The sequence below is a fragment of the Lathyrus oleraceus genome, chromosome 3 (assembly GCF_024323335.1).
Source record: "Lathyrus oleraceus cultivar Zhongwan6 chromosome 3, CAAS_Psat_ZW6_1.0, whole genome shotgun sequence".
Taxonomy (NCBI): Eukaryota; Viridiplantae; Streptophyta; class Magnoliopsida; order Fabales; family Fabaceae; genus Lathyrus; species Lathyrus oleraceus.
In genome coordinates, this window is record NC_066581.1 from 76,395,221 (window position 1) to 76,421,419 (window position 26,199).

At 34.1% G+C, this 26,199-nt stretch overlaps 2 protein-coding genes across 2 annotated transcripts; one reads left to right on the forward strand and one right to left on the reverse strand.

Annotated features, from left to right (window-relative positions):
• The first annotated feature begins 5,891 nt into the window (after positions 1-5,891).
• On the forward strand, positions 5,892-10,206 carry LOC127132701 (wee1-like protein kinase). The gene is made up of 10 exons (XM_051061666.1): positions 5,892-6,282; positions 6,374-6,434; positions 6,517-6,583; positions 7,680-7,964; positions 8,098-8,165; positions 8,256-8,365; positions 8,445-8,485; positions 8,568-8,716; positions 8,828-9,181; positions 9,835-10,206. Exons 1-10 carry the CDS (start codon positions 6,014-6,016, stop codon positions 9,928-9,930), a joined length of 1,500 nt encoding a protein of 499 aa, XP_050917623.1. The 5' UTR covers positions 5,892-6,013; the 3' UTR covers positions 9,931-10,206.
• Positions 10,207-12,642: 2,436 nt separating this feature from the next.
• Positions 12,643-13,914, reverse strand: LOC127132702 (potassium transporter 5). The gene is made up of 3 exons (XM_051061667.1): positions 13,531-13,914; positions 13,385-13,435; positions 12,643-13,290 (listed from the first exon to the last, which is right to left on the reverse strand). The coding sequence occupies exons 1-3, from the start codon at positions 13,631-13,633 to the stop codon at positions 13,187-13,189; spliced, it is 258 nt and encodes an 85-aa protein (XP_050917624.1). The 5' UTR covers positions 13,634-13,914; the 3' UTR covers positions 12,643-13,186.
• Positions 13,915-26,199: the final 12,285 nt, after the last annotated feature.

The window sequence follows — 26,199 nt, forward strand, 5'->3', positions numbered from 1 at the left end:
TACGGGTTTTGGGGAAAAATTCTTTGAATATGCAGAAAACTCCAAAACCCGTAAGGTTCGCTAGCAGCTCGCTAGGCGACCTGGGGCGAGCGTTCGCTGCAACTTCGCTAGGTGAAGCAGCAGCGAACGTGGCAGTATTTTAACTTTGTTTTAATGGCTAATCTGTTGTTTGGTGTGTGTTGTTTCTTTGTATCTTTTGCAGATGGAGTCTAGATCTGGAGCTGGTAAGAAAAGAAAGGGAGCTGCAACTACTTCCAGGACCGTGCCGATTCAATCCGACCACGACAAGTTTGTCGGCGCGAAACAGGCTGCACGGTACATTTCTCTGGAGAAGAGAAAAATACTTCCTGAGAAGCGTTTTCTGATCAACCCTCAGGGCACTTACAGAACTTTTGCCGGGTTGATAGACGCCAAGAAGTGGGATAGGTTGATAAGTCCCGTTGAGCATTACGACATTGCTACGGTGCGGGAGTTTTATGCTAACGCACTGCCCGACGACGACGAGCCCTTCACTTGGGTTTCTAGAGTTGCCGGGCGTGCAATTCCATTTGACCGGGATGCTATCAACCGAATCCTAGGGGAACCGCTCCAGCTGGGAGCTGACCAGAGAGACCAGTACCACACCGACCTCAGACTTCACAGAGATGTCCCTGCCATTACCACCGACCTGCTTTTACCTGGGAAATCAGTTGAGTCGAACCCATCTGGGGTTCCTGTGAGATATCACCGGGAGGACATGACTCCCATGGCTCAGCTGATCCTACTCTTGGTTTTGACCAACATCCAGCCCAAATCACACACTTCTACTGTGCCGATCCCAGTGGCACATTTAGTCCATTCCATCCTCACAAATGTTGAGATAGATGTGGCGAGGATAATCGCCAATGAGCTGAAGTCCGTGATCGAGAGCGGGCTTAAGTCGGGGGCTCGTGTTAATTGTCCCCTGGATTTCCCTTGTTTGATCATGAGCTTGTGCGCTCAGGCTAGGGTGAGACTTCCGTCTCGTGGGCTAGTAAGGATCCCGTCACCTATCGATGATCGATATGTGGCTAAGTACTGTAGAGCTAAGACTACCGGTGGCAGTGGAGCCTCAGGAAGTACTCGGGCTGCTGATGGTCCCAGTGCTTCTACTCCCGGACTTGATCCGTACTTCCGAGCGGTGTGTGACTACAGTTTTGAGTGGATGGCAGCATCCCAACGAGCTATGATTGATTTGCACAGCGGTATGCAGAGGTTGGAGCTGCAAGGTAATGACCCCTCCGGTGCTCGAGCATTGTTGGCGCGTGAGCAGTTTATGCTTAACGCTAATTGGCCTGTGGACAGGCCAGTCTATGGTGAGGGGGTGGGCGCTGATGCTGATGATGCTGATGATGATGATGTTGATGATGAGGCTACCGGTTCTGAGGCCGGTAGCGAAGAGGAGTCCTGAGCCCTTTGTGGGTTAAGTTTTTGTATTTTTTTTTCAGTTTTTATGTTATTTCTATTTGTATTTTGACCATGGTGTTGTACTATTGGGGTGTTTTGTCCCCCACGAACAAATTTTTATTTTTTAGTTAATGTTATTTAGTTATGTTTTTAATTTTGTGTGTTTAATAAATTTTTGGTTGAATGAGTGGCAAACCCTTCTAGATTGGTTGCTCCTCAAGAAGTACCCAACGAAGGTGCATCCGAGCTTGGATGGCAATGATAAGAATAAACAAGTGAATGAAGCTAAGGTACATGGTTACCGTCGGCTAGAATTTTAGAATGCATTAGGAACTTTACTCTTTTTGGTAAATTGAATATTGTCTTTTTGCAACATAATTGAATGAATGCTTCATCTAGAACTTAAAACCACAAATTGTGAGGAAACCTCCATTGTTCACTTAAATGCTGGATTCTAATAAGTTTTGTTGATTCATGTGATTCATTATTTGTCTTTTATTATTGTGAAATTGTGGAAGCAATTAGAAATGATCAAGGCACTTGTTTTCTTTTGAGCACAACTACATCCAAAAACAACTTACCTGTGAGCAGAGAGAGTATTCGTTAACCCCTTTGAGCCTAAACAGTTGAATCTCGGCTTGAAATAAAGCGAGATCTCAAAAATCTTTTTTTTACAACCCGAAAAATCTTGATTATTGTTCTGTTGCCGTAAAAAGTTAAGAGCATTCACTTAGGGTGTGGAAGAAATAAGTTGGGGAGAACGAAAAAGAATTGGTAGGTACCACAACTCTTGAAAAAGATAAGAAAAACCGAGCAAGCATAGAAAAATATATGTATAGAAAATATAGAAAAGAAACATCTGTTTTGTATATTTGATGTGAAAGAAAAGAACAAAAATAGAAAAAAATGAAAATGAATGCTTGCTTGGAAGAAAAAAATAGTGAAAAATAAAAATTGAGTTGTGGAGTATGTGTTGTGAAGGTTTCAAATAAGAAACAAATGAAACAAAGTCGAGTAGTGTGAATAATACTGTGAATGTCTCTTTTGCATCGGCACTTTCGTTTCAATGGCCTTAGAAATGTCCCTTGTTTGTTAACCTAGCCAAGCTTCAACCGAAAAGCCCTTAGTGATCTTTATGCTTCCACAAGTACCACTTTTAATTGTTAGACATTGTATGAATCTGTTTGATTTCTTCATTATTTGTTAGAGAGTGAGATTAGTCCCGCGGTTGCAAACGCGCAAAATCTTCATTCCTTATTCGAAGAGGAGAGATAGGATGATTCATTCAGAATAGTATTGTTGTAGATAGATAAATATTTTGCATTGCTATTTAAGTTTTAGTTCTTATGTATTATTTTATTCGAACCGTTGGGAACTTGTAGTTGCTGATTTCGCTTGTGTTTGAGCCGTTTATCCATCTTCGGAGAAACCGTTTCTTAAAGCAAATCCTCTTGTCCTTCAAGAGGCATACTTTGCTTGAGGACAAGCAAGAATCTAGTTGGGGAGAGTTGTTAGATGCCCAAAAGTGCTTATTTGAGCTATCATATGTGGGCATCTTTCACTCTTTTTCCTTGCTAAAATTGTCAAAACCACATTTGTTTTACATGGAATGCATTACATTGATAAACAAGCTTGGTGCCTTTGATGTGTGTGTTATTGTGCAGGAAAGGCATGAATTAATTGATAATGAAGACACAACAAAATTGGCAAAGGAACCAAAGCAAACAAGCATTTCATCTGCCTGCTCGCTAGGCGAGTCTGTGGCGAAGCAATTGGTTCGCTAGGCGAGTTCCTGGCGAACAGCTCCAGTAAATTAGCAAATTAATTCGCTAGGCGAGCTCAAGGCGAATGTGGTAGCGAGTTCAGTCTGTTTTGGTGAAAAACGCAGCCAGCACTCACTCGCTAGGCGAGGCTCTAGCGAGTCCCCAACGAGCATTACCGTAGCTAAACCTCTCAACCTCGCTGGGGCGAAGGTTGAAGCGTGTCCTTCGCTAGGCGAAGGTATGTTCGCTAGGCGAACATCACAGTTCAGCAGGCCCTGTTTTCTCTGGGCGCAGGGGCCTTTGGTGCCTATTTTTGACCTTCGCTAGGCGAGCCATTCTGCTCGCCTAGCGAACATGACAGTTCTGCACTTGTCTATAAGTAGCAGGTGCCACTTTTGGGCACCAGATCACATTTTACCTCATTTTTACCAACTTTTCCATTTTTTGTACTTTCTTCTAGATATTTTACAGCATTGTTTTGTGGGAGCTTTTATGCCCTAATTTCATTTCTCTTCATCTAGCAACCATCTTCCACAAAAAGAAGGTGGATTCCCATCCAACCTCGATTATTCGACTTGGATGTTGATCAACCCTCTTTCCTTACTTGCCGACCAAGCTACCATGAAAATGAGTAGCTAAGTCTTCCATTTGTCAAGGTTAGATGTAGGTGATTGCTAGCTTTGTGTGTAAATGTAAGGATCCTCATATGTAAACTCTTTAACGGTAAATATATGATGAAAACTTTGTTTCTATTTAAAACCCTTTGTGTTGGTATTTGATCGAGAGATATTTACCGATTCTTGACCTAGGTTTTCATCCAAACTTGTTTGTTAGCTAGAGATAGTAACGAATGATTTTGTTCACCATAAGGTTGAACCAAAAAGTTGTCATTTTGATAGATTGTGTTCGAGAGAAACAATGGATCAAAATGGCAAAACTCACAATGGGTGTTCGAGAGAAACGCATTGAGAGGACCTTGTGAAATAATTTATCATCTAAAGGAGTTTATAAGATTGTTGGCCGAGCAAATACATGCAAAGCAATGTAGTCATTGAAACCTAACTTTGACAATATTTCTCATATTAATCAAAACATAACTTTTACCGCAATTAATTACTTTGTATGCAAGATAACTTGATTAAAACCAAAACCCTAGTGTTACATTAAGTTAAGATTAATTCAACCATTGAACGGCAGTGATATCTTACAATCTCTGTGGATACGATAACAAAAACCTGACACGAAATATACTTTCCAACAATAGCCAAATGATTATATGAGCTGTGGAACAATTGGTCACACAACGCATCTATTTATAAGATAAAAAAGGCATTTTATGAGGGAGTCGCCAATTGAATTGGCGACTCCTCTTAAAACCTACACATAGGCGCCAATTGGATTGGCTAGGGCACCTGCCCTAGCAAATCCAATTGGCGCCTCCATTCAAGTTTTAAGAAGAGTCGCCATATGAACAACTTTCATGTTCATCAAAAATCCATTTGAAACTAGGAAGCTCATCATTCATTTCAAAACATTATAGGTCATTTTGACAGAAACCCTAATTTTAGGTCAACTTCGCAAGGACCTAACTCCTTCATTTTTTATGATTTTGAGGTGGGACCAAGTGAATTGAAAAGTTTGAGATATCTACTTCAATTGTTATGTTGGACAAAATTTCATAATTCTGAAAGAAACACATGTGATAATACAAAACATTCTAGGTCAGATAACAGTTGAAAAAATAAGAAGTCCAACTTTAAGTGCCCATAACTTTCTCTTAAAAAATCCAAATGATCCAAGATTTATGTCCAAATTCATTGTCTTGAAAAGATCTACAACTTTCATGTTGGAGGTTTTGTCATTTGAGGCTTTTTTAAGGGAGTCGACAATTGAATTGATGCCTCATCTTAAACCTTACACATAGGCGCCAATTGGATTGGCTAGGGCACCTGCCCTAGCCAATCCAATTGGCGCCTCCATTCAAGTTTTAAGAGGAGTCGCCAATTCAATTGGAGACTCCTCCTAAAAGTGGGGTACTTTGGAAATTTTTCTGAAACATGGGGTATTTTGGGAATTTTTTTGAAAAACTGGATTATCTCGGTAAAAAAACCAAAATAATTAAGTAATAAAACAAATAATAAATTAAATAATAAAACTATAAAATTTCAGAAAATAAAATTGCATCAAGAATGCCACATAGTCAATTTTAACTTTCTTAGAAATAATTACTTTGTGTAATGAACATTTTTTAAAAGATAATTCTATAATTTTTTTTTAATTAAAAGATTAAAACGAAACAATATAAATTAAGTTAAATGATGAAAGAAATAATACTTCATGAAAAAAATTAGATACATTTGAATTATAAAAGTTGTGATGCAATGGACAAATAAATCAGGCCTGACATGACAAAAGTCCAAAACTCTTCACTGCCCACCAATGCTTCACACATCATACCGCACTTCACTTTTCATAAAATTAATCAATTTGCAAATGAAAAAAAGAATAAGCTTCCATAGCACGCATTATTTAACTTTAGAAGAAAAAAAAAACAAATAATCGCTTCCCATAAAGAAAACAAATAAACGGTCACGATTAACCAGACTTCCCTACGTCTAATCTCAACCCGAAATTGAAAATTAACCGCGCATTTTTCAAATACACTTGCACAAAACAATTTATTTATATTTTATTTCTATTTCCATATATTTATTCAATATATATATTTACTGACTGAAGCAGAAGATTAAACACCACCGTATTAGAAATCACCACCATCATCTTCATTTTCGTCTTCATCGATTCGCAGATTCAGTAATTTGAAAATGAAGGGAAAAACCCCAAAACCTACGAAAGTTAGGGGAAGAAAAAAGCTATCAAATGGAAGAAACACGTTGCAGCTTCATTTCAGCAAATTCTCTCTCAATCAATACAAACCATTACCAACAACAGCTTGTCCTTCTAACACCTTTTCTCGCCTCCGGAGCATGATCGAAGCCGAGGCCAACGATAGCCCTGTCATTTGCGTAAGGGATACAGACGAAGCTGCCGAAACGGATTCAAGAGATTGTATTCTCAGTCAAGATTTGTTTTGGTAAAACAACACTTTATGGCTTTTTATTATCTTTGATTGCGTTGTTGTGATTCAAGATTTTTTGATGCATGTATTTTTTTTGGTATTTCAGTTCTCCAGATTATTTAACCCCGGAGAATCAACAGATTTTTAACTGTTTGGCATTTAACAAGGTTGGTGTGTTAGTAAATTGATACTGATTCCGTTCAGTGTTGATAGATTGAAATGAATTTCTTTTTGTAATTTGTTATGTAGGATAATAGCCCTTGCCCTAGATCACCGGAGAAATTGACGACAGCGAGAAACAAGAGATGTAGGCTAGGTGTGTTTTTACTCTGATTTTGTTTTTGCATAATTAGCTTATTAATTGCTTCCATGAAAAGCTGATATCAGAGTGATTTACTCTATTTGTGTATGTAAACTTATTTATGTATTATACTTAGTACAATGGCTAATTTGAAAACCTGGAATGCCTGAGGAAGCATGCACAAAATTATGTAAAATGACAAATTTTTATATGAAATTTGACTACCGAAGGACCCGTCGTTTGGGAGAACCGGCATTTGAATCCTGGATAGAACAATTCTTGGTTAAGTGTTTCTTACTTTCTAGCTAAATTTTGGATTGTGAGAGTCCCTTTTCCATGAGAACCATAGGGTTAACCTAAAAAAATACTATTTATTGATATTCTTATCAAGTTTACGGAAATGAGATTGTTTTTAGCTGCACAACTTGATTCTCAATGTTTGTGATACACTTTATGTATGGAGTGTGAATTTGTATGAATTGAATGGAAGAAGTATACTTTTGCAAATTAGGTAATTCTTTAGGGAGTTTATAGTGGGAGAGACTGTAGTGGAGATATGGAACACATGTCTCACAACATATTTGGAAATAGGATAAACAAATATATGTGATAAATACCCTGAAAGCATGTGGTTATTCATTCTATACTCCAGTCACCTCCAAATTTTACGTAATGGATTTTTTAGAATACCTGATATCTGTAGTTTCTGTGTAATACTCCAATTTTTGATTGCATAAGCGCAATTTATATCGTTTGTAGACAATTGCCACAAAACAATATCGATATCCTTTTTATGAAATATCTCTAGATTACACATATCTAAAATAAGGGCGGGAGTTGTTATGGGTTATGTGTACTCTACCGAGTTTTTGAATAGAAGTTTCAACATATCAGGTGAAAGTGTAAGAGCATTGCAGAGTGTAGTTATAGTCTGTGTTATTCTTTATCACTCTTCCTTCCGTCATTCTTATACTACATTGAATGCTACTACAGAGGTTCCCACTTCCCACCACACGGAAACAATTATTGTTATTTTTTTTCATCTTTTTCAATGCCTACATTTTATTTACCCATTTTTTCTAATCCATATGTATACTTGTCATTGTCATAGATGATGTCTACGGAAAATCTCTTAGCCCTACCATTTTTAATGACCATCAACAAGATGTGGAACTTGATAAGGACTCTGCTGCAGAGGAAGTTTCTCTTGCAGATGAAGTTTCTCTTGATAAATTAATAGTAGCTGGTAAACCAAATCCCCAGAATTATGTGTCACAATCTGCAGCTGCATTGCGTTGCAGGGCTATGCCTCCTCCTTGCTATAGGAACCCCTATTTAAAAGATGTTTCACAAAAGGAGACAGATCCCTTTGCAAACCAAAGATCCAAATGCGCAGGTATTATTCTAGTCAATCTTTTACTAATCCTTTCATTAAATAGCGGAAAAGTCATTTTAACTAGCATGATTTCTGTTGAAATTTTATTCATTTCTATTTCAATTTTTTTAACTGTATATTGGTATAAGTGTAGGGTTCTTCCCTAAATTTACAGCTAATGAGGGTCTCTCACGCTATCACACTGATTTTGAAGAGCTTGAGGTACCATGATTTTCATTCTAATCATTGTTTTGAATTAGTATTTCATTCCTTTCACTCAACTTCATTGTATAACTTTTACATCCTTATCAGCAAATTGGTAGAGGGAACTTTAGTTGTGTCTTTAAAGTATTAAAGCGAATAGATGGCTGCTTGTATGCTGTGAAACGCAGCACTAGACAGTTACACCTGGAAACAGAAAGGTATCATGTCATGTTCATACTATGGATGTTTCTTCTCTTCTAGAGTTTAGCCACTAACACTAATTTTGTGTAACTGAAGGAAAAAAGCTTTGATGGAAGTTCAAGCTTTGGCAGCCTTGGGTTTGTATTTTATGGCCCTCTCTTTTGTTTTCTGTACATAAATTTGTTTTTCTTAATTTAATTTATGTTCTTGTCTCTATAGGTTCTCATGAGAATATTGTGGGGTATTATTCTTCATGGCTTGAAAGTGAACAGCTGTACATTCAGATGGAGATATGTGATCATAGCTTATCCAAATTCAAAGGCTCTGAGTTATTATCAGAAGGACAACTCTTAGAAGTTTTATACCAGGTGAACTTCCTTGTGTGACCCTGATGCATATATTTTTACATAATTTGTTGAACTTGTATTCTTTGTTTATACATTGTTTGTTTTGATTGATTGATGTGAAAATTTGGGCAGGTTGCCAATGCACTGCGATTTATACACGAGAAGGGAATAGTTCATCTTGACGTTAAGCCTGATAATATTTATGTTAAAAATGGTGTTTATAAGCTTGGTGATTTTGGATGTGCAACTCTTATTGATAATAGCCTTCCAATCGAGGAAGGAGATGCGCGTTATATGCCCCAGGAAATCCTCAATGAGAAATATGATCACCTTGACAAGGTTGATATTTTCTCGCTGGGAGCTTCTATTTATGAGCTTGTTCGAAAATCACCTTTGCCAGAATCACGATGTCACTTTTCAAATCTAAAAGAGGGCAAGCTGTCACTCCTTCCTAGCAATACAATGCAATTTCAAAACTTGCTCAAGGTACCACATTGTTTACTTCCCTGAAATTGCATGAGGCGTGCGTTTCATTTTATGAATTATTAGAATGTTGTCTCTTCTCTATGTTTTTTCTCCACTCTCACTGTTTGCATGTTAGCTAATGTGACGCTGCATAATGCAGTTTGCACGACTATGACATCCAGAGTGTGGTTTCTAGCCTTGTAGAAGCTACTTAACAAACTAGATAGATATTTATAAAAATGAACTATGATTCTGTTGTCGCTATATGTTGTTTTGATCATTGTTAATATTTGTAACCAACCTACTACTGTAGTTTTACATTTGTGCTATGATTTAGTGAAAGATAATCATGTGTTACTACATCTCAAAACTGTTTTTTATACAAAATGCTTCGAATTTATTGACCGAGTCAACCAACTATCACATTTAAAGTTTGTAATTTGCACAAACTCAGGATTTTTTTTTGCAGTAACACGGATTAGTAAGATATGATACTTCTACAATGCATATTTTCACATATTTTTGAACATTCATCTTTATAACACATTTTCTTGTACTCAGTAACATAAATTTGAAAGACTTCAAAGTCTGTGTGATGTTTTGTGCTCCCTTCTGTTCGGTCAATATGCTTGATTATATGATATATCTGATGTTTTGATTTGATATTTATTCAGGCCATGATTGACCGTGATCCAGTAAAGAGGCCGTCTGCCAGAGAGTTAGTAGAGAACCCAATTTTTGACAGGGTGTTAAGAACAGTGAAAAATTGATTCACCACTCCTTTTTCACTTTTCCTGCTGGACCATCGTCTATATAGATTATTGTTAACTTTGTCATGGCCAATATTGTGAATGTTTTTTGGTTATATTATACATGCACCTGATATTTCTTGTGTTAGGTGCAACTTTTGTAAATGCAATGGTCCAGTTAGGTATCTGCTGTACATTGTAATGGACTACCTACGAATGCTAGAACTTTGAGTCCTAGAAACGTTTGACTGTTGTTTTTTCTCCTGGGAATTTGTTGGTTAGAGGATTGTCCCGTAATTGAACATCTTCGGTTGGATAGAGCTAGACTCATAAAATACTAAGATATTTCTCTTGACACTCGGCAGACAAATGTTTTCAGGAAGCCTGAATTGAATCATGAAAAGTGTTCCCTATAAGAACTTTAGATGCAGTCTGATATTGTTTGATAATTTTTAGAGATATTATTTGTGACACCTTGTTGAAATGTGTGAATATTATAGCATTCTGTTTATAGGTTATTTGTGACACCCTTCAGACCCTCCACAGGATCAACACCATGTAAACATCTCCGCAACAATTTATCTAGAAGCGCAAGATTAAACTGGCTCAGATCTCAACTCCCAATCATTCTTCTGCTTGCAAATGTACATCAAATGTTTTAAAAATTGGACTCGTCATTGAATTGGATGTATCATCCCCAAGGTACAAACCTCCTTCCTGACCATAAAGAAACTTAAGAGAAATAGATGAACGTCTCACAAACACCTCGAACAGTAAGATCAACAAATATATCATGTTGAAAACATTTGAGAAATCTATCGTGATCATAGTCAAATAACCATATCCATTTCAAGTTCTCAACACCCAGTTGGCATTGTGAAAAATATCTTTAGCACCACCCGATACCCTAACTAAATCGGAAATCATTGATATATATTGTGTGACATCTTTACCAATTCATTTCATAGCAACCCTGGATATGATACACCTCCAAATAAAACCTACAACAATTAAGTACATCCCACCACTAGACTTCAATAACAACGTCAAGAGTGCGGAAGCTACAAATCATATCAAACTCATCTGAAATCTTCCTCCTAGATAATTTAACAAACATAGAATATCTCTTTCCACGACAAAATCTTTTCCATACAGAGCGTCTAATATGTGTTGGACTCTTAAACCATCTCTCTCTACTACATAATGTATTTTTGAAAAACAATTTAATACACCTGAAAAATAGTCAACTTCGATGACCAAAGGAGCTTTAGAGAACAATATTAATTATAGAGGATCACTCTGAATAACCCTAACACTTTCACAGTCGCTATAAAATAGCCGTATATAACATTGGAGAGTTATTATCAAATAGTAACACTCATCTTTTTATTTCAACTCTAAACCAATGTGGGTGAACGTAGTCACGATTTTTTATAATCGACGATTTGAGTGACCGATCGTCCAGTAAGACATAATGTGCTTGTGTGTGAGTGAGATTTTTCAAAATAATGTAATAATTGTTTATTAAATAAAATTTAGGAATAGAGGCGACGATAAAGTATTACTAATAATGCAATATGCAGTTTGCAATTAAGCAGTGGTAGTGCTCATGAATAACGATTACTCAATCCATTATTTTTTATAAGCAAATTTTAACAAATTTTTATAAATATATTTAAACATTCACAAGTCTTTAGAGTTTAATAAAACAAAAACAAAAATAATAGTATTAGACTATAAGAAAAATATTTTTTTTACTAATTTAAATAGTAATAATAACAATTTTACAACAATTTTAAATCTTTTAAATTTTGATATTTTAAGTTTATATGATTAAACTCTTATGATCTTATAACTGAAATTGAACTAACACTTCAAATATAGTATAATGGATTTAGTTAATTTATTTTAAAGACATAAGTTAAGAGACTCAAAATAATATTTTATTATTAAAAAATGATATTTTATTTAACAATTAAAATCACAAATTTTAAAACTAGTATTTTAATATTAAATTACTTAACCTTTGTTTTTAAGATACACATTAACATTTAAAATTAAAATAAAATATTCTATATCTTAAATTTTAAATATACTGATGAGTGAATTTCAATTTGGGTAGTTGACTACTATAATTTGCTATCTTCATCCATAATACAAAAAAAAAAAAAAACCAACAGGGCAATTTGTGTAAGTGGTTCTTCTCTTCTCTTAATTTCAAAATTATCATCCTTGAAATTTCGTTCATTGAATTTATTTTCATGTGAAAAAAAATCAATAGGAATGTGAATACAAATTCATATAAAATGAATTAAAAAACATATTTAAACTTAAAAATTATAATTTTTAATTTTACGTAAAATTAATTTTAGAGATTAAAATCAATTTTATTTTATTTATAAAATTAAATATGTTAAAATCAATTATACATTTTAAAAATTATTTTCTTCTTAAGAATAATTTTAAGAAAATAATAAAAAATAAATATGAAATTGTATTATTTATTAAAAATATTGAATAAGTTTTACATTATTAATTAATTCAAAATTAATTTTGATAACTGCAGAACCAAACACATTTTTTAATGAGATTAATTGTTATGCACTGTCAGTGTAAAAAATTTTACACTGTTAATGCATCAAAATCATCCGTTTGTATTATTTTTAAACGGTAAAAATAAAAATCAAATTAAATAAATCAATGATTGTGATTAACTATAAAAAGTTGAAAAAGTTTCAATGCAAACACCAATAATCATCCTATTAATAGGGTTTGGGGGAAGGTACAAGAAGGTTGGGCAAGGCATACATGTGAAAACAACACCCCACTATACCTAATGTGTCTCATCTTCTCTATTTAAACAAACATCTTCTCAACTCAAGTAATTAACAAGATACTCTCTTAATTAAAATGGCTTTAGAAACAAAAGAAGAAGAAGAAATAGTTGTGATGAACATGGATAATTTTCAAGAGATCCATGTTTCTAATCATCCTACTATACCACAACTCCAAAACCAGAAACATCAAAAGTTTCAAAGAAGCTGAAATTGCCAAACAACAGTGAAAAGAGAGCGTCGAAGCTTAAATCTATGCTTGAGAACAATCACTTTATAAAAATCTTCCTCTTGTTTACTACTTTGCTTGGCACTTCCATGGTCATCGGTGATGGTGTTCTCACACCTTGCATATCTGGTCAATTGATACATAATATCTGGGTAGGTACTTTTGTTCATAATTTAGGATTTAGGATTTATGGTTTTTAGATTTGGGATTTAAGTTAATTGCTTGTGTTGCTTGTGCATATCCAAACTTTATCAGTTCCAAATCTCTGAACCATGAAAAGAACAATCAAGATTGCCACTGATATCCAAACAATTTGATCTGCATATGCACAAGCAACACAAGCAATTAACTTAAATCCCAAATCTACAAAACCATAAATTCTAAATCCTAAATTATGAACAAAAGTACCTACCCTCACTTATTTTGCTAGCAGCTTCCTTGATCCCTCCAACTGCAGATAAAACTGCAACCAATTGAAAAAAATTATTAACTATTACTGATTAAGATTAAGCATACATCAATATTATGTATCAATGTATAAATACATTTTATACTAACCAGATATGCAAGGTGTGAGAACACCATCACCGATGACCATGGAAGTGCCGAGCAAAGTAGTAAACAAGAGGAAGATTTTTATAAAGTGATTGTTCTCAAGCATAGATTTAAGCTTCGACGCTCTCTTTTCACTGTTGTTTGGCAATTTCAGCTTCTTTGAAACTTTTGATGTTTCTGGTTTTGGAGTTGTGGTATAGTAGGATGATTAGAAACATGGATCTCTTGAAAATTATCCATGTTCATCACAACTATTTCTTCTTCTTCTTTTGTTTCTAAAGCCATTTTAATTAAGAGAGTATCTTGTTAATTACTTGAGTTGAGAAGATGTTTGTTTAAATAGAGAAGATGAGACACATTAGGTATAGTGGGGTGTTGTTTTCACACGTATGCCTTGCCCAACCTTCTTGTACCTTCCCCCAAACCCTATTAATAGGATGATTATTGGTGTTTGCATTGAAACTTTTTCAATTTTTTATACTTCATCACAATCATTGATTTATTTAATTTGATTTCTATTTTTACCGCTTAAAAATAATACAAACGGATGATTTTGATGTATTGACAGAATAAAACTTTTTACACTGACAGTGCATAACAATTAATCTCATTAAAAAATGTGTTTGGTTCTGCAGTTATCAAAATTAATTTTGAATTAATTAATAATATAAAAATTATTTAATATTTTTAATAAATAATACAATTTCATATTTATTTTTTATTATTTTCTTAAAATTATTCTTAAGAAGAAAATAATTTTTAAAATGTATAATTGATTTTAACATATTTAATTTTATAAATAAAATAAAATTGATTTTAATCTCTAAAATTAATTTTACGTAAAATTAAAAATTATAATTTTTAAGTTTAAATGTGTTTTTTAATTCATTTTATATGAATTTGTATTCACATACCTATTGATTTTTTTTCACATGAAAATAAATTCAATGAACGAAATTTCAAGGATGATAATTTTGAAATTAAGAGAAGAGAAGAACCACTTACACAAATTGCCCTGTTGGTTTTTTTTTTTGTATTATGGATGAGGATAGCAAATTATAGTAGTCAACTGTTCAAAACCCAAATTGGAATTCGCTCATCAGTATATTTAAAATTTATGATATAGAATATTTTATTTTAATTTTAAATGTTAATGTGTATTAAGTAATTTAATATTAAAATATTAGTTTTAGAATTTGTGATTTTAATTGTTAAATAAAATATCATTTTTTTAATAATAAAATATTATTTTGAATCTCTTAACTTATGTCTTTAAAATAAATTAACTAAATCCATTATACTATATTTGAAGTGTTAGTTCAATTTCAGTTAAGAGTTTAATCATATAAACTTAAAATATCAAAATTTAAAAGATTTAAAATTGTTGTAAAATTGTTATTATTACTATTTAAATTAATAAAAAAATATTTTTCTTATAGTCTAATACTATTATTTTTCTTTTTGTTTTATTAAACTCTAAAGACTTGTGAATGATTAAATATATTTCTAAATTTGTTTATAAAAATTTGTTAAAATTTGCTTATAAAAAATAATGGATTGAGTAATCGTTATTCATAAATACCCAACAAAAATGTATTATACATAAGAGCACTACCACTGAAGTTGTAGAAGGCATTGCTTAATTGCAAACTGCACATTGCATTATTAGTAATACTTTATCGCCGCCTCTATTCCTAAATTTTATTTAATAAACAATTATTACATTATTTTGAAAAATCCCACTCACACACAAGCGCATTATGTCTTCCTGGACGATCGGTCACTCAAGTCATCGATTATAAAGAATCGTGACTACGTTCACCCACCTTGGTTTAGAGTTGAAATAAAAAGATGAGTGTCAGTATTTAGTAATAACTCTCCAATGTTATATACGGCTACTTTATAGCGATTGTGAAAGTGTTAGGGTTATTCAGAGTGATCCTCTATAATTAATATTGTTCTCTAAAGCTCCTTTGGTCATTGAAGTTGACAATTTTTCAGGTGTATTAAGATGTTTTCCAAAAATACATTATGTAGTAGAGAGAGATGGTTTAAGAGTCCAACACATATTAGACGCTCTGTATGGAAAAGATTTTGTTGTGGAAAGAGATATTCTATGTGAAATCACCCTAGTTGTTAAATTATGGCGAGGAGGAAGATTTCAGATGAGTTTGATAGAATTTGTAGCTTCTGTACTCTTGACGTCGTTATTGAAGTCTAGTGGTGGGATGTACTTAATTGTTGTAGGTTTTATTTGGAGGTGTATCATATCCAAGGTTGCTATGAAATAAATTGGTAAAGATGTCACACAATATATCAATGACTTCCGATTTAGTTAGGGTATCGGGTGGTGCTAAGGATATTTTTCACAATGCCAACTGGGTGTTGAGAACTTGAAATGGATATGGTTATTTGGCTATGATCACGATAGATTTCTCAAATGCTTTTAACATGATATACTTGTTGATCTTACTGTTCGAGGTGTTTGTGAGACGTTCATCTATTTCTCTTAAGTTTATTTATGGTCAGGAAGCGAGTTTGTACCTTGGGGATGATAATAGTATGTTAGCCACTAGAGTGCGACAAGAAGACCTGTTAAGGCTGTTCCTTTTTGTTCTTGTGTTACACCATCTTATTCATAAGATCAGAGACAATTGCAAGTTTCTTCTTCGTGTCTGGTATCTTGATTATGGTACCATCATATCATAAGGGATTCATAGGAGGTGGTTATAGTCCTTGATATTATTTGGGAGATAGATCCAAGATTGGGCCTTTAATTGAATATTTCTAACACTATGATCTTGTTGACCAAGTCACTTCTAACATAAGAGGGGGTGAATTTTTTTTTTAAAAAAAAAATCTTGCAAAAGTTTAATTTTAGATTGGTTGATTTTAAGAAGGGAGTAGAATCATAGATTAAGCAGCGGAAAAATAAAAATAGAAATTTAAAGAGATGGAGTTAAAGAGATCACATCAAAACTAAACATGTTTGACCTTAAATAACGCGGCCTACTCTGATCCCCGAGATTTTCCTCTTGATATTTCCATTATCAACAATTTGAGCTTTTTCATTGTGTATTTATGTGCTTTTAGGTATGAAGTCTCCAACAACTTGTTTATTTGGTTTTGATGTTGACAACGATTTTAAGAAAAGTCTTCATCATAAGTGTTTTTGGTTTGATGACGACAAGTGATGCTATTTGATGTTGTCAGGTGATGGTGTTTGATATGCTGATCAAGTGATGGTGCTTGAAGATCAAAATATGTTTAAGTGATTATGCTTTAAGATCAGGTCTAATATGATTAAGTGTAATAAGGCAAATCACACACACATTTTAAACCCCCTTGAAAAGCCTCTCTTCTTTTATGAAAATCACCTAAAAAAACTTTAATAGTCTAGCTAATTGATTAGAGAACTATCTGATCAATGAGAATAATGTTTTATAGAGGGATAATCGAATATACCTAAAGGATAGTCGATTATTTCACTTTGTAACGCCTATAATTGATGGAGCAGTCTCTTAAAGATTGACAATAGTTAGAAATTAAAATCTTCCATTTTGGAGTGAAATAATTGATTATGCACTTGAGATAGTCGGTTATGAGCATTGAAAAGTCCATACATTATTCTCATATTTGAACCACCGTTTGTCCTATAAATAGAGAGTTCTTTTCTCATTTTTATTCCACCATAAAACGTATTTCATATACTTTTCTCTCACTCTCCTCTCTCTCTCTCTCTCTTTATTTTCTCACATTTTCCTTAGTGTTTTTGATTGTGGGATCATTATATTTGTGAGTTAGTATGGTCTAGTGTAAGGTGTTATTGTAATTTATCATTTGGAGAAAATTTGTGTTGGTTGTGAAATAAATCAAGTGAAAATCTCTCTTTGGGTTATTGAGGTAAACATGGTAAAATCTTGGTTTGGTTGAGAAGGTCTCCATAAAAATCTTAGTTAGTTCATGAGTTTAGATTGTTGTCAAAAAGCTCTCTTTTGGTGCATGGACTTAGCATGCTGTTAAAAAGCTTCTCTTGATCCGTGAGCTTATCATGTGCTAAAACCTCTCATTTGGTTGTGGAGGTCTCTGTATTTAAGACTCCACCATTATTGGTTCGGAAGTTAGAAATTAAGAAACTTAAATCCCTTTAAAAGGAGGTTTGTGGGCAAAGTCGATCAAAAACTCACATCATATTGGAAACTCTCAAGAAAGAATTCTTAGACGGTAGAGTATGTATCTGCTTTAGACCAAACCTCTATTTATATCCAGTGTATTTCTCTTTTCCCTTATCTCTTTATTTTTACAATTATTTTTCTCCACGACAATTCCATTTTTTTATTTCCGTTTCTTTTACTCATTTTATTTTACAAAAAGTTCCTATCATCACAATAGTATAATTCAATGTGTCTAAAATAATGATTGATTGAATAGTTAAATTAGATTCAGTATTAAAAGTGAAAGGATATATATATATATATATATATATATATATATATATTATAATTCAATATGTCTAAAATAATTATTGATTGAATAGTTAAATTAGATTCAATATTAAAAGTGAAAGGATATATATATATATATATATATATTATAAAAGAAACATATTGTTTTATCAAATATAAGATATATATTACATTATATAGTATAACAATTAACAAGTGACATTCTTAAACAAATATTAATACAAAATGGAAACTTGAAGCAAAATAAGTTAATTAAACATAAAAATTATAGTACATGAAAACGTGAAGCAAAATAGTGTCTATAAATGAAGGATAAATTTGTCATTTCACATATGTCTCTACAATTTTTTTAAATAATTCTGATATTTTAAATAATAAAAAATTGTAACTAAAGCATAGACGAATTGGATTGACGTCTGCATTCCTATGTATTAAGCGTTAAGAGGAGACACCTAAGTGTTACAACTTTTGGTTATAAAATATTACATTATAATTGATATCATTTAGTATAAGGAGATGTGTGTCTTCTATCTTTTTTTTTTTCATATCTCTTTTCATTTTCTTCTTAATTTTTCTTTACTTGTTCTAACATGAGTAGTAAAACACATGGACATGCTTTTTTTTCAAGAACCAAGTTTCCGATGATAAGATAGTTGGTGATGTTTTGGGTCAAAGATGAAATGAGGGTGTTGATGGTTGAAGAGAAAAGTGAAAGTGAAGGTTATTCTGTTAAGTTGTTACGCTGGTGAGAGAAAAGAAAGGAGTGGAAGAGGTTATGGTTGTTGTTAGTTTTGAGTGTGAAGATGAGGAAATATGTTGGTCACAACAATGGAAGAAGAAGGAAGAGTGATGATAGGGATGATAATCAGTTGAGAGAGAAATAAAGAAAACTTCTGAAAAAATGTTTCTCTTTCGGATATCCCCCTCTATTAATCAGCAAAATCAATTTTTATTGGTCATTTCTCTTCCCTCAAAGAAAGACGTTGGCAGCAAAATTAATGCCTCTCTCTCTCTCTCTCTCTCTCTCTCTTTCTTGATGTACCACGTGTTTCCCTTAGTGGCCCTCTTCCCTTTCTATGGATTTAAATAAAATGGAATAAATACAAAAATAAATGTGTCGCTGATTATGTCTTTTTTAGGCCCCCCTCTTCTATCACCATATATACCTCCAAATAGAGTTTATTAACTTCACATTATACTCATAATGCCCTTAATTTAATTCATTAGTGTAAAAAAAAGGTTAAAAACAATTTAAATCAAATAAAAATATCTTAATCTAAATAATTAAAATTAAATCGAAACAAGTACATAGAAATATCTAATTAATTATAACGATCATTTTGACAAAAAGACAAAAATAAACGGACCCAGAATGAATAAAAATCGGGCACAAAAATGTCTGGAAAATTAAAATGATTGTACCATGATGATCAGCGCAAAATAAACTTCTTGAAAACATACAGGTTTTTGTCAAATTTTAAAATAAAATATGCCCAGTTAAATAAAACTGACGTCTGCAAGTTCGATTTAAAAGTTTTTTGCCCGCTCATTTGACAAACATTTGAAAATTGATTCAACTGATTTGCCTGTAAATCTGAAAATTTATTCGAATAACATTATATGCATTATGCAGTATGAAATGCATGTTGTAGTATGCAGAGATGTAAATGATATGATGTATGTACCGATTCGGCGATTCAGGATCAAAATTGGGGTGTGACAAACAACACCTCATCAAATGCATATTCACAAGCATTCAATCATGTTAATTCATTATAACATCAACCCATCATTAAGTAAACACAATAAGTCACACAATTATACACACACTTCACCTCATATATTCACCCATACTCATCAATAGTACAAACTATTAACCTATTATCACAATGCCACTCACCAATAGAGTAATTCATATCATTACTCATGTCAGACCACCAACAGGGTAAGACAACATTCATTCAAGGCAACTCTACCCTTATCAAAATAACTCTAAAGAGTTAAATTACTCAGATTCCAACTCAACTCATTATTATTATTATTATTATTATTATTATTATTATTATTATTATTATTATTATTATTATTATTATTATCAATTACTCAACAACTCAATTTTAACTCTTTTTCCTTAACAACCTTAAATAAATATAAATATTACTCAAAATTGACTTTATAATGTCAACAGTGCCCCAAACTCAACTCAAGTGTATCCTATATTTTGATCTCCAACTCTAAACAACTCAAAAGTAACTCTGAAAACTCTATAACAACTCTAACCAAATAAATATAACTCTTAAACTCATCAAAAAGATAACAACAAATCACCACTCTCAAAATTGCTCAAAACTCTATATTAGCTCTAAAATTGTTTCACTTTAAAATAACACTAAATATTATAAACTTATAATAAAATTATGAAACTATCCAGTCTAAAACATATTTAAACTCTCTTTCAAACACACCTAACTGCACCTCCAATAGAGTTACAAAACTCCAACTCTATTCATTTTAGTTCAGTCATATCACAATAATTTTGCATAAACTCTAAAATAAAATGTCCGACTTCACAATAGCACGAAGAATTATATTTTCATGATAAAATTATGAAACTCTCTATTTTGAAATATCAGTAAATCCTCTTTCTAATTCAAATGATGACGTCTCAAAAGGACTTACGAAACTCAAGTTACGCGTTAAACTTGATGACCAACGCAAGACTAAAATTGACTACGCCTATGGTATAAGAATCAGAGAATTTCTACTATTTTAGCATTCCTAGATATAATTTCTCTATTTCAAAAGAATGATTATTGCGTTATCTTTCCAATGTAAGTGACGACACCTGAAATCGACTTACGAAACTCAAGTTACGTCTGAAATAAGACGATCAATCCCCTTATATATCTACCTGCAATTTTCTGCGTTTTTCTCCCTATTGAACAAATTTAAAACTCGTATATTTCATATATTTGAGTTCTAACCATCCCAAAGACACGCCGATAAATAAAACTTTGACCAATATGACTCAAATATCATAGATCTAAATGTTATCACAACAACATCATGAATTCAACCATTCAAGGATGATAACTCTAATTCTCGCCTTTTCATAAGACATCAACATGGAGAAGGTCAAATTCAACATTTTTCTTATCGTAAGACGTCAACAGAGTATATAATCCCTTAAATTCGCACTAGTTAACCATGGATAACAGAATCAACAAACATCGCAGATAAGTAGCCATAACAACCAGGGTAGAACTATTCCAATTTTATATTTTGCCTTACGATATCAACAAGGTTATTACATTAACCTTTCCTTATCGAAAGACATTGAAATTCTAGTTAACAGACTTTCGATGTCACACGGGTTGTTATGACATTCAATTCTGCGCAGACAAGAATTATGCAGAACTTAAAAGTAAGTGTAGTAAATAACACAAGTAATTGTTTACCCAGTTCGGTCCAACATGACCTACGTCCGGGGGCTACCAAGCCAGGGAGGAAATCCACTATTAGTAGTATTAATTCAGACCTTAAACCATCTGTTCAACCCTATCACTTAATACCTACCCAATGCAATTTCAATCTTACACTAAGATCAGAGTTCCTACTCACTCCCCCTCAATCACCTCAGTGATTACAACCTTTAATTAAGAATTAAAGACACTTGTGAAGTCACACTTCAAACAACTCTTGATTGTGATTAACAGCTTTAATCAAGATACACAACACTCACACTTAAAAGCTTAGAGTGACACAACACTTACAACTCAATGAACACCCTATACCAATGCAATCATCTACGTGATAATAGCTTGGCTTACAAGATACGTCTAATACAAGACACACAAAAATACAACAGTGAAGTATGATGGACACACTAAATCTTCACGCCTAAAAACCCTAGTTCTGAATGAAGGATTGCCATCCTTTTATATTGCAGCACTTGGGCCTTGTACTTGTATTCTCCTGAAATTAAGGTCACGCGAGTTCCCCTAAATTCCACATCTAGGTTGCTAACAAATAGGCTATTTTTTAGGTTCATTAATTGTAGCTTGGTTGTTGGTTTCCTGGATTTTCTCCCAGCTGTTGAATCCCTGAAGAATAGCCTAAGAAAAATGCTGAAACAGAAAAACTAAGCAACCTACAATATAGCATACGCTGTCAGGAATGAATGTCACAACATTCAGTTTGACATCCAAATCAAGGACCATATGCTAAGTCTGTTTTTCCTGAAAACAGACAGTACAAATTTGCTGAACTGTACAGGACGAATCTGTCCATACCTCAGTATCAGCGTACATTAATAAATGTCAAGACATCCAATTTGACATTTACACAATTAGCCTTATGTCAGGTCTGTTATCCTCCTGAAGAACAGGCTGAGATACATACTGAAGTGTAGCAGAAAACCACTCTGCCTATTGTTCAGTATATGCTGTAAATGATGAATGTCATAACATCCAGTTTGACATTCAGACAGTAGGCCTTATGCCAGGTCTGGTATTTCCTTGATAACCAGACTGAAAATAAATACTGAGTTCTAACAGAACACCAACTGTTCTATTCCTCAGTATCTGCTGACAGGGATGAATGTCATAACATCCAGTTTGACATTCAATAAATCCTGTATTAGCTAATCCTGCAGTATACTACTCAAGTATGTCATGACATCAGCCAAGACATCAGAGTACAACTAGATATTCTAACATACAATGTAGTCAAACAAACACCTCCACAGCATGTCATGACATCAGTCAAGACATTAGAATCCAGCTAGTGTTTTACCATACAATGCAGCCAATTAAACACCTACAAACTCCCCCTTTGGCAAATTTTTGGCTAAAACACTTTGGTCTCACAATAGAGTCCATAGCAGCGGAAAACACACATTTAGCAGGAAATTAACCTAGCTAATACACTCAGAGTAGCAACACACTCACACAAATGGAAGTTAAATACAAACTTCACATATCACCACACATATAGAAGTTAAATAAAAACTTCTAATTGCAGCACACATAAACATACTCACACTCATAGAAGTGGAACATCTGCTGCAGCACAACCTCTGGATTAGAGGATCTTGAATATATGTCCTGAATATCTGTTTAGCAATAAGCAAAACAATCTGTTGTCCTGGGGTATCACCTGTTACTCCCCCTTTTTGTCAAAAATGTTGCCAAAGCAACACTTTAAATTACAGATCCACATAAACAGAGTTACATATACATGACAGAATTACAGACTTGGTTTTACTTCACAGTTTTAACCAAGTCAACATCCACTTGATCTTGCTTCACAGCTTTGATCAAGTAGTCACACACTCTTGCTTTACAGTAGGTACTACCATATCAGATGCCATGACTTTGTGTCTGACATCCAGAACCACTCCTGCATGAACATTGTCCTTGAACTCCTGCAGGTGCATAGGCTGCCTCAAGTTAGGATATCTCCTTAACTTCTTGTTGCCACACTTGTTGCAAGTGACATAGCTATGATCTGTTGACCAATCGGAGCACACTTCCAATTGTTTAATAGGCAGAGATATTAAACAATACATCCCAAACATCATTGGTTGCTATAAGTTCTCAAAGAGACATATTCCCAGTTTTCCCCTTAAGTTTTCAAACTGAGTAGCATCCAGAGTCTTTGTAAATATGTCAGCCAGTTGGAGTTCAGTGGCTACATGTTCCAAGGTAATCACTTTGTCTTCCACCAGATCTCTGATGAAGTGATGTCTAATGTCAATATGTTTGGTCCTGCTGTGTTGGATGGGATTCTTGGAAATATTGATGGCACTGAGATTATCACAGAACAATGTCATGACATTTTGAGAGACATTGTACTCAGTGAGCATCTGTTTCATCCAAACCAGTTGGGAACAACTGCTTCCAGCTACTATGTATTCAGCCTCTGCAGTGGACAGAGATACACAATTCTGGTTCTTGCTGAACCATGATATGAGATTGTTTCCCAAGAAGAAACATCCTCCTGATGTGCTTTTTCTGTCATCAACACTCCCAGCCCAGTCAGCATCACAGTACCCAGATAGGACAGGCTCAGAACCATGTGAGTACAGCATTCCATAATCACAAGTCCCATTGATGTACTTGAGAATCCTCTTGACTTGATTCAAGTGGCTCACTTTGGGCTCTGCTTGGTATCTAGCACACACTCCAACTGCATAGGAAATGTCAGGTCTACTTGCAGTTAGGTATAGAAGACTACCTATCATGCTTCTATACAAACATTGATCAACACTGGGCCCTCCATCATCTTTGGTTAACTTTAGATGAGTAGGTGCAGGAGTTCTCTTGTGCCTAGCATTATCCCTACCAAACTTCTTAACTATGTTTTTGGCATACTTGCTTTGGGAGAGAAACATAGAATCCTCCATTTGGTTGACTTGCATTCCAAGAAAATAAGTCAGTTCCCCAACCAGACTCATTTCAAACTCAGATTGCATTTGGTGAACAAAATGTTTTACCATTTGCTCTGACATTCCACCAAAAACTATATCATCCACATAGATTTGAGCAATCATGATTTTGCCATCTTCATCCTTCACAAACAAGGTCTTATCTATTCCACCTTTTCTGTATCCATTTGAGGTCAGAAATTCAGTCAACCTTTCATACCAAGCTCTAGGTGCTTGCTTCAACCCATACAAGGCTTTTCTCAACTTGTACACATGCTTAGGTTGGTTAGGATCACAGAACCCTGTCGGTTGTTCCACATAGACTTCTTCATTTAAGTAGCCGTTTAAGAATGCACTTTTCACATCCATTTGGAACAATTTGAACTTCAGAATGCATGCTACACCTAACAACTGAAAGAGAATTGCCATCCAAGGCGCAGCGGAATTAAAAAAAATTCTCCATTTAGTGATCCTTACGAATGGGCATGATCAGTGATAGAATCGTTACCTCTTGTGGCGATTCGAACCTTTGGTGCAGATCTCTGATAATGATCAAAACCTTTGATACAGATCCAAGGGGCGACCACGAACATTGAACGATGACAACGTCTCTACTCAGTCCACACGAACGGATTCCTTCAATCGCAATGCTAGCTGTTATGAATGAAGGCTTTGATTGAGAGAGAGATACGAAATTCCAACTCTTCAGTTGTGTTTTCTGTCTCAGTGAGTTACAATGCTTTTACCCAAGGGGTTCTACAAAAGGAAGGTGTTAGCACCCTTTGTATCCATGGTTATCCATGGGCTCTTAATTGCTTGATCACTTATGTTTGTCTGAAAAAAGTGTTCGTGAATTGCTTAAAAAATGTTTGGAAAAGAAGAGTTTAACTTTGTAATGATTCTTGTATGAATGTATACAAAGTATTTATCTCGTTTAATTTTGAAAACGGTTTAGAAAAATATAACTTGGCAATGAGTCTAGTATGAATGTATACCAAGTGGTGATTTTCTAGTATTTGCAAAGTGTGAGGTGTGAAAAATGTTTTAGGTTGTGAGTCAGCAATTAAGAGTTATACCTACCCAAGGTCTTTGTGGGCATTTCCTATCCTTATGAGGGTAAAACTGTCCTTACCATTGAGAAGTAAGTAGTCTTATCCTTTGGATGTAAAGGGACATCGTAGGGTCATCGATTGGTCATTGAAGGCAACATTTGTAAGGATACCTTAGCATTCGAAGGGACGATCATCATTTAACCGTAGGCTACCACGAAGGGTCATCGAGGGATAGAGTCATGTATTCGAAGGCAACATCCGAGGGACTATGATGATTTAACCGAAGGGTCTTTGCTAAGGGTATCCTTACGTTCGCGGGACATGACCGTAATACCGTAATACCATAATACCATAGGGCAACAAAGAGAGGTCCAAGATCACATATTCAAAGGCCATATTTTACAATCAATTAGGTAATTAGGATGAATCTCCACATTAAAATTAATACATTAAAATCAATTAAGTAATTTAGGATGAATCTCCACAAGGGTATCCCACAAATAAAGTGGAATACCTAGCAAGCTATCTTTTCCGGGGATATGTGAACCTGTTTGCAATTGAATTGCAACCTTGAATTGGCAAATCACTCTTGGGGTTGGCGCCGGATTGAATTGGGCGGAGGTAACCTTTGTGCAGATGAGTTTCCTTCAGGGTTTCCTTTAGGGTTGCTCTGAATTCTCTGGGTTAGCCTCCAGGGTTTGCTGTCGGTGGGTGTATGCCTTTCTCC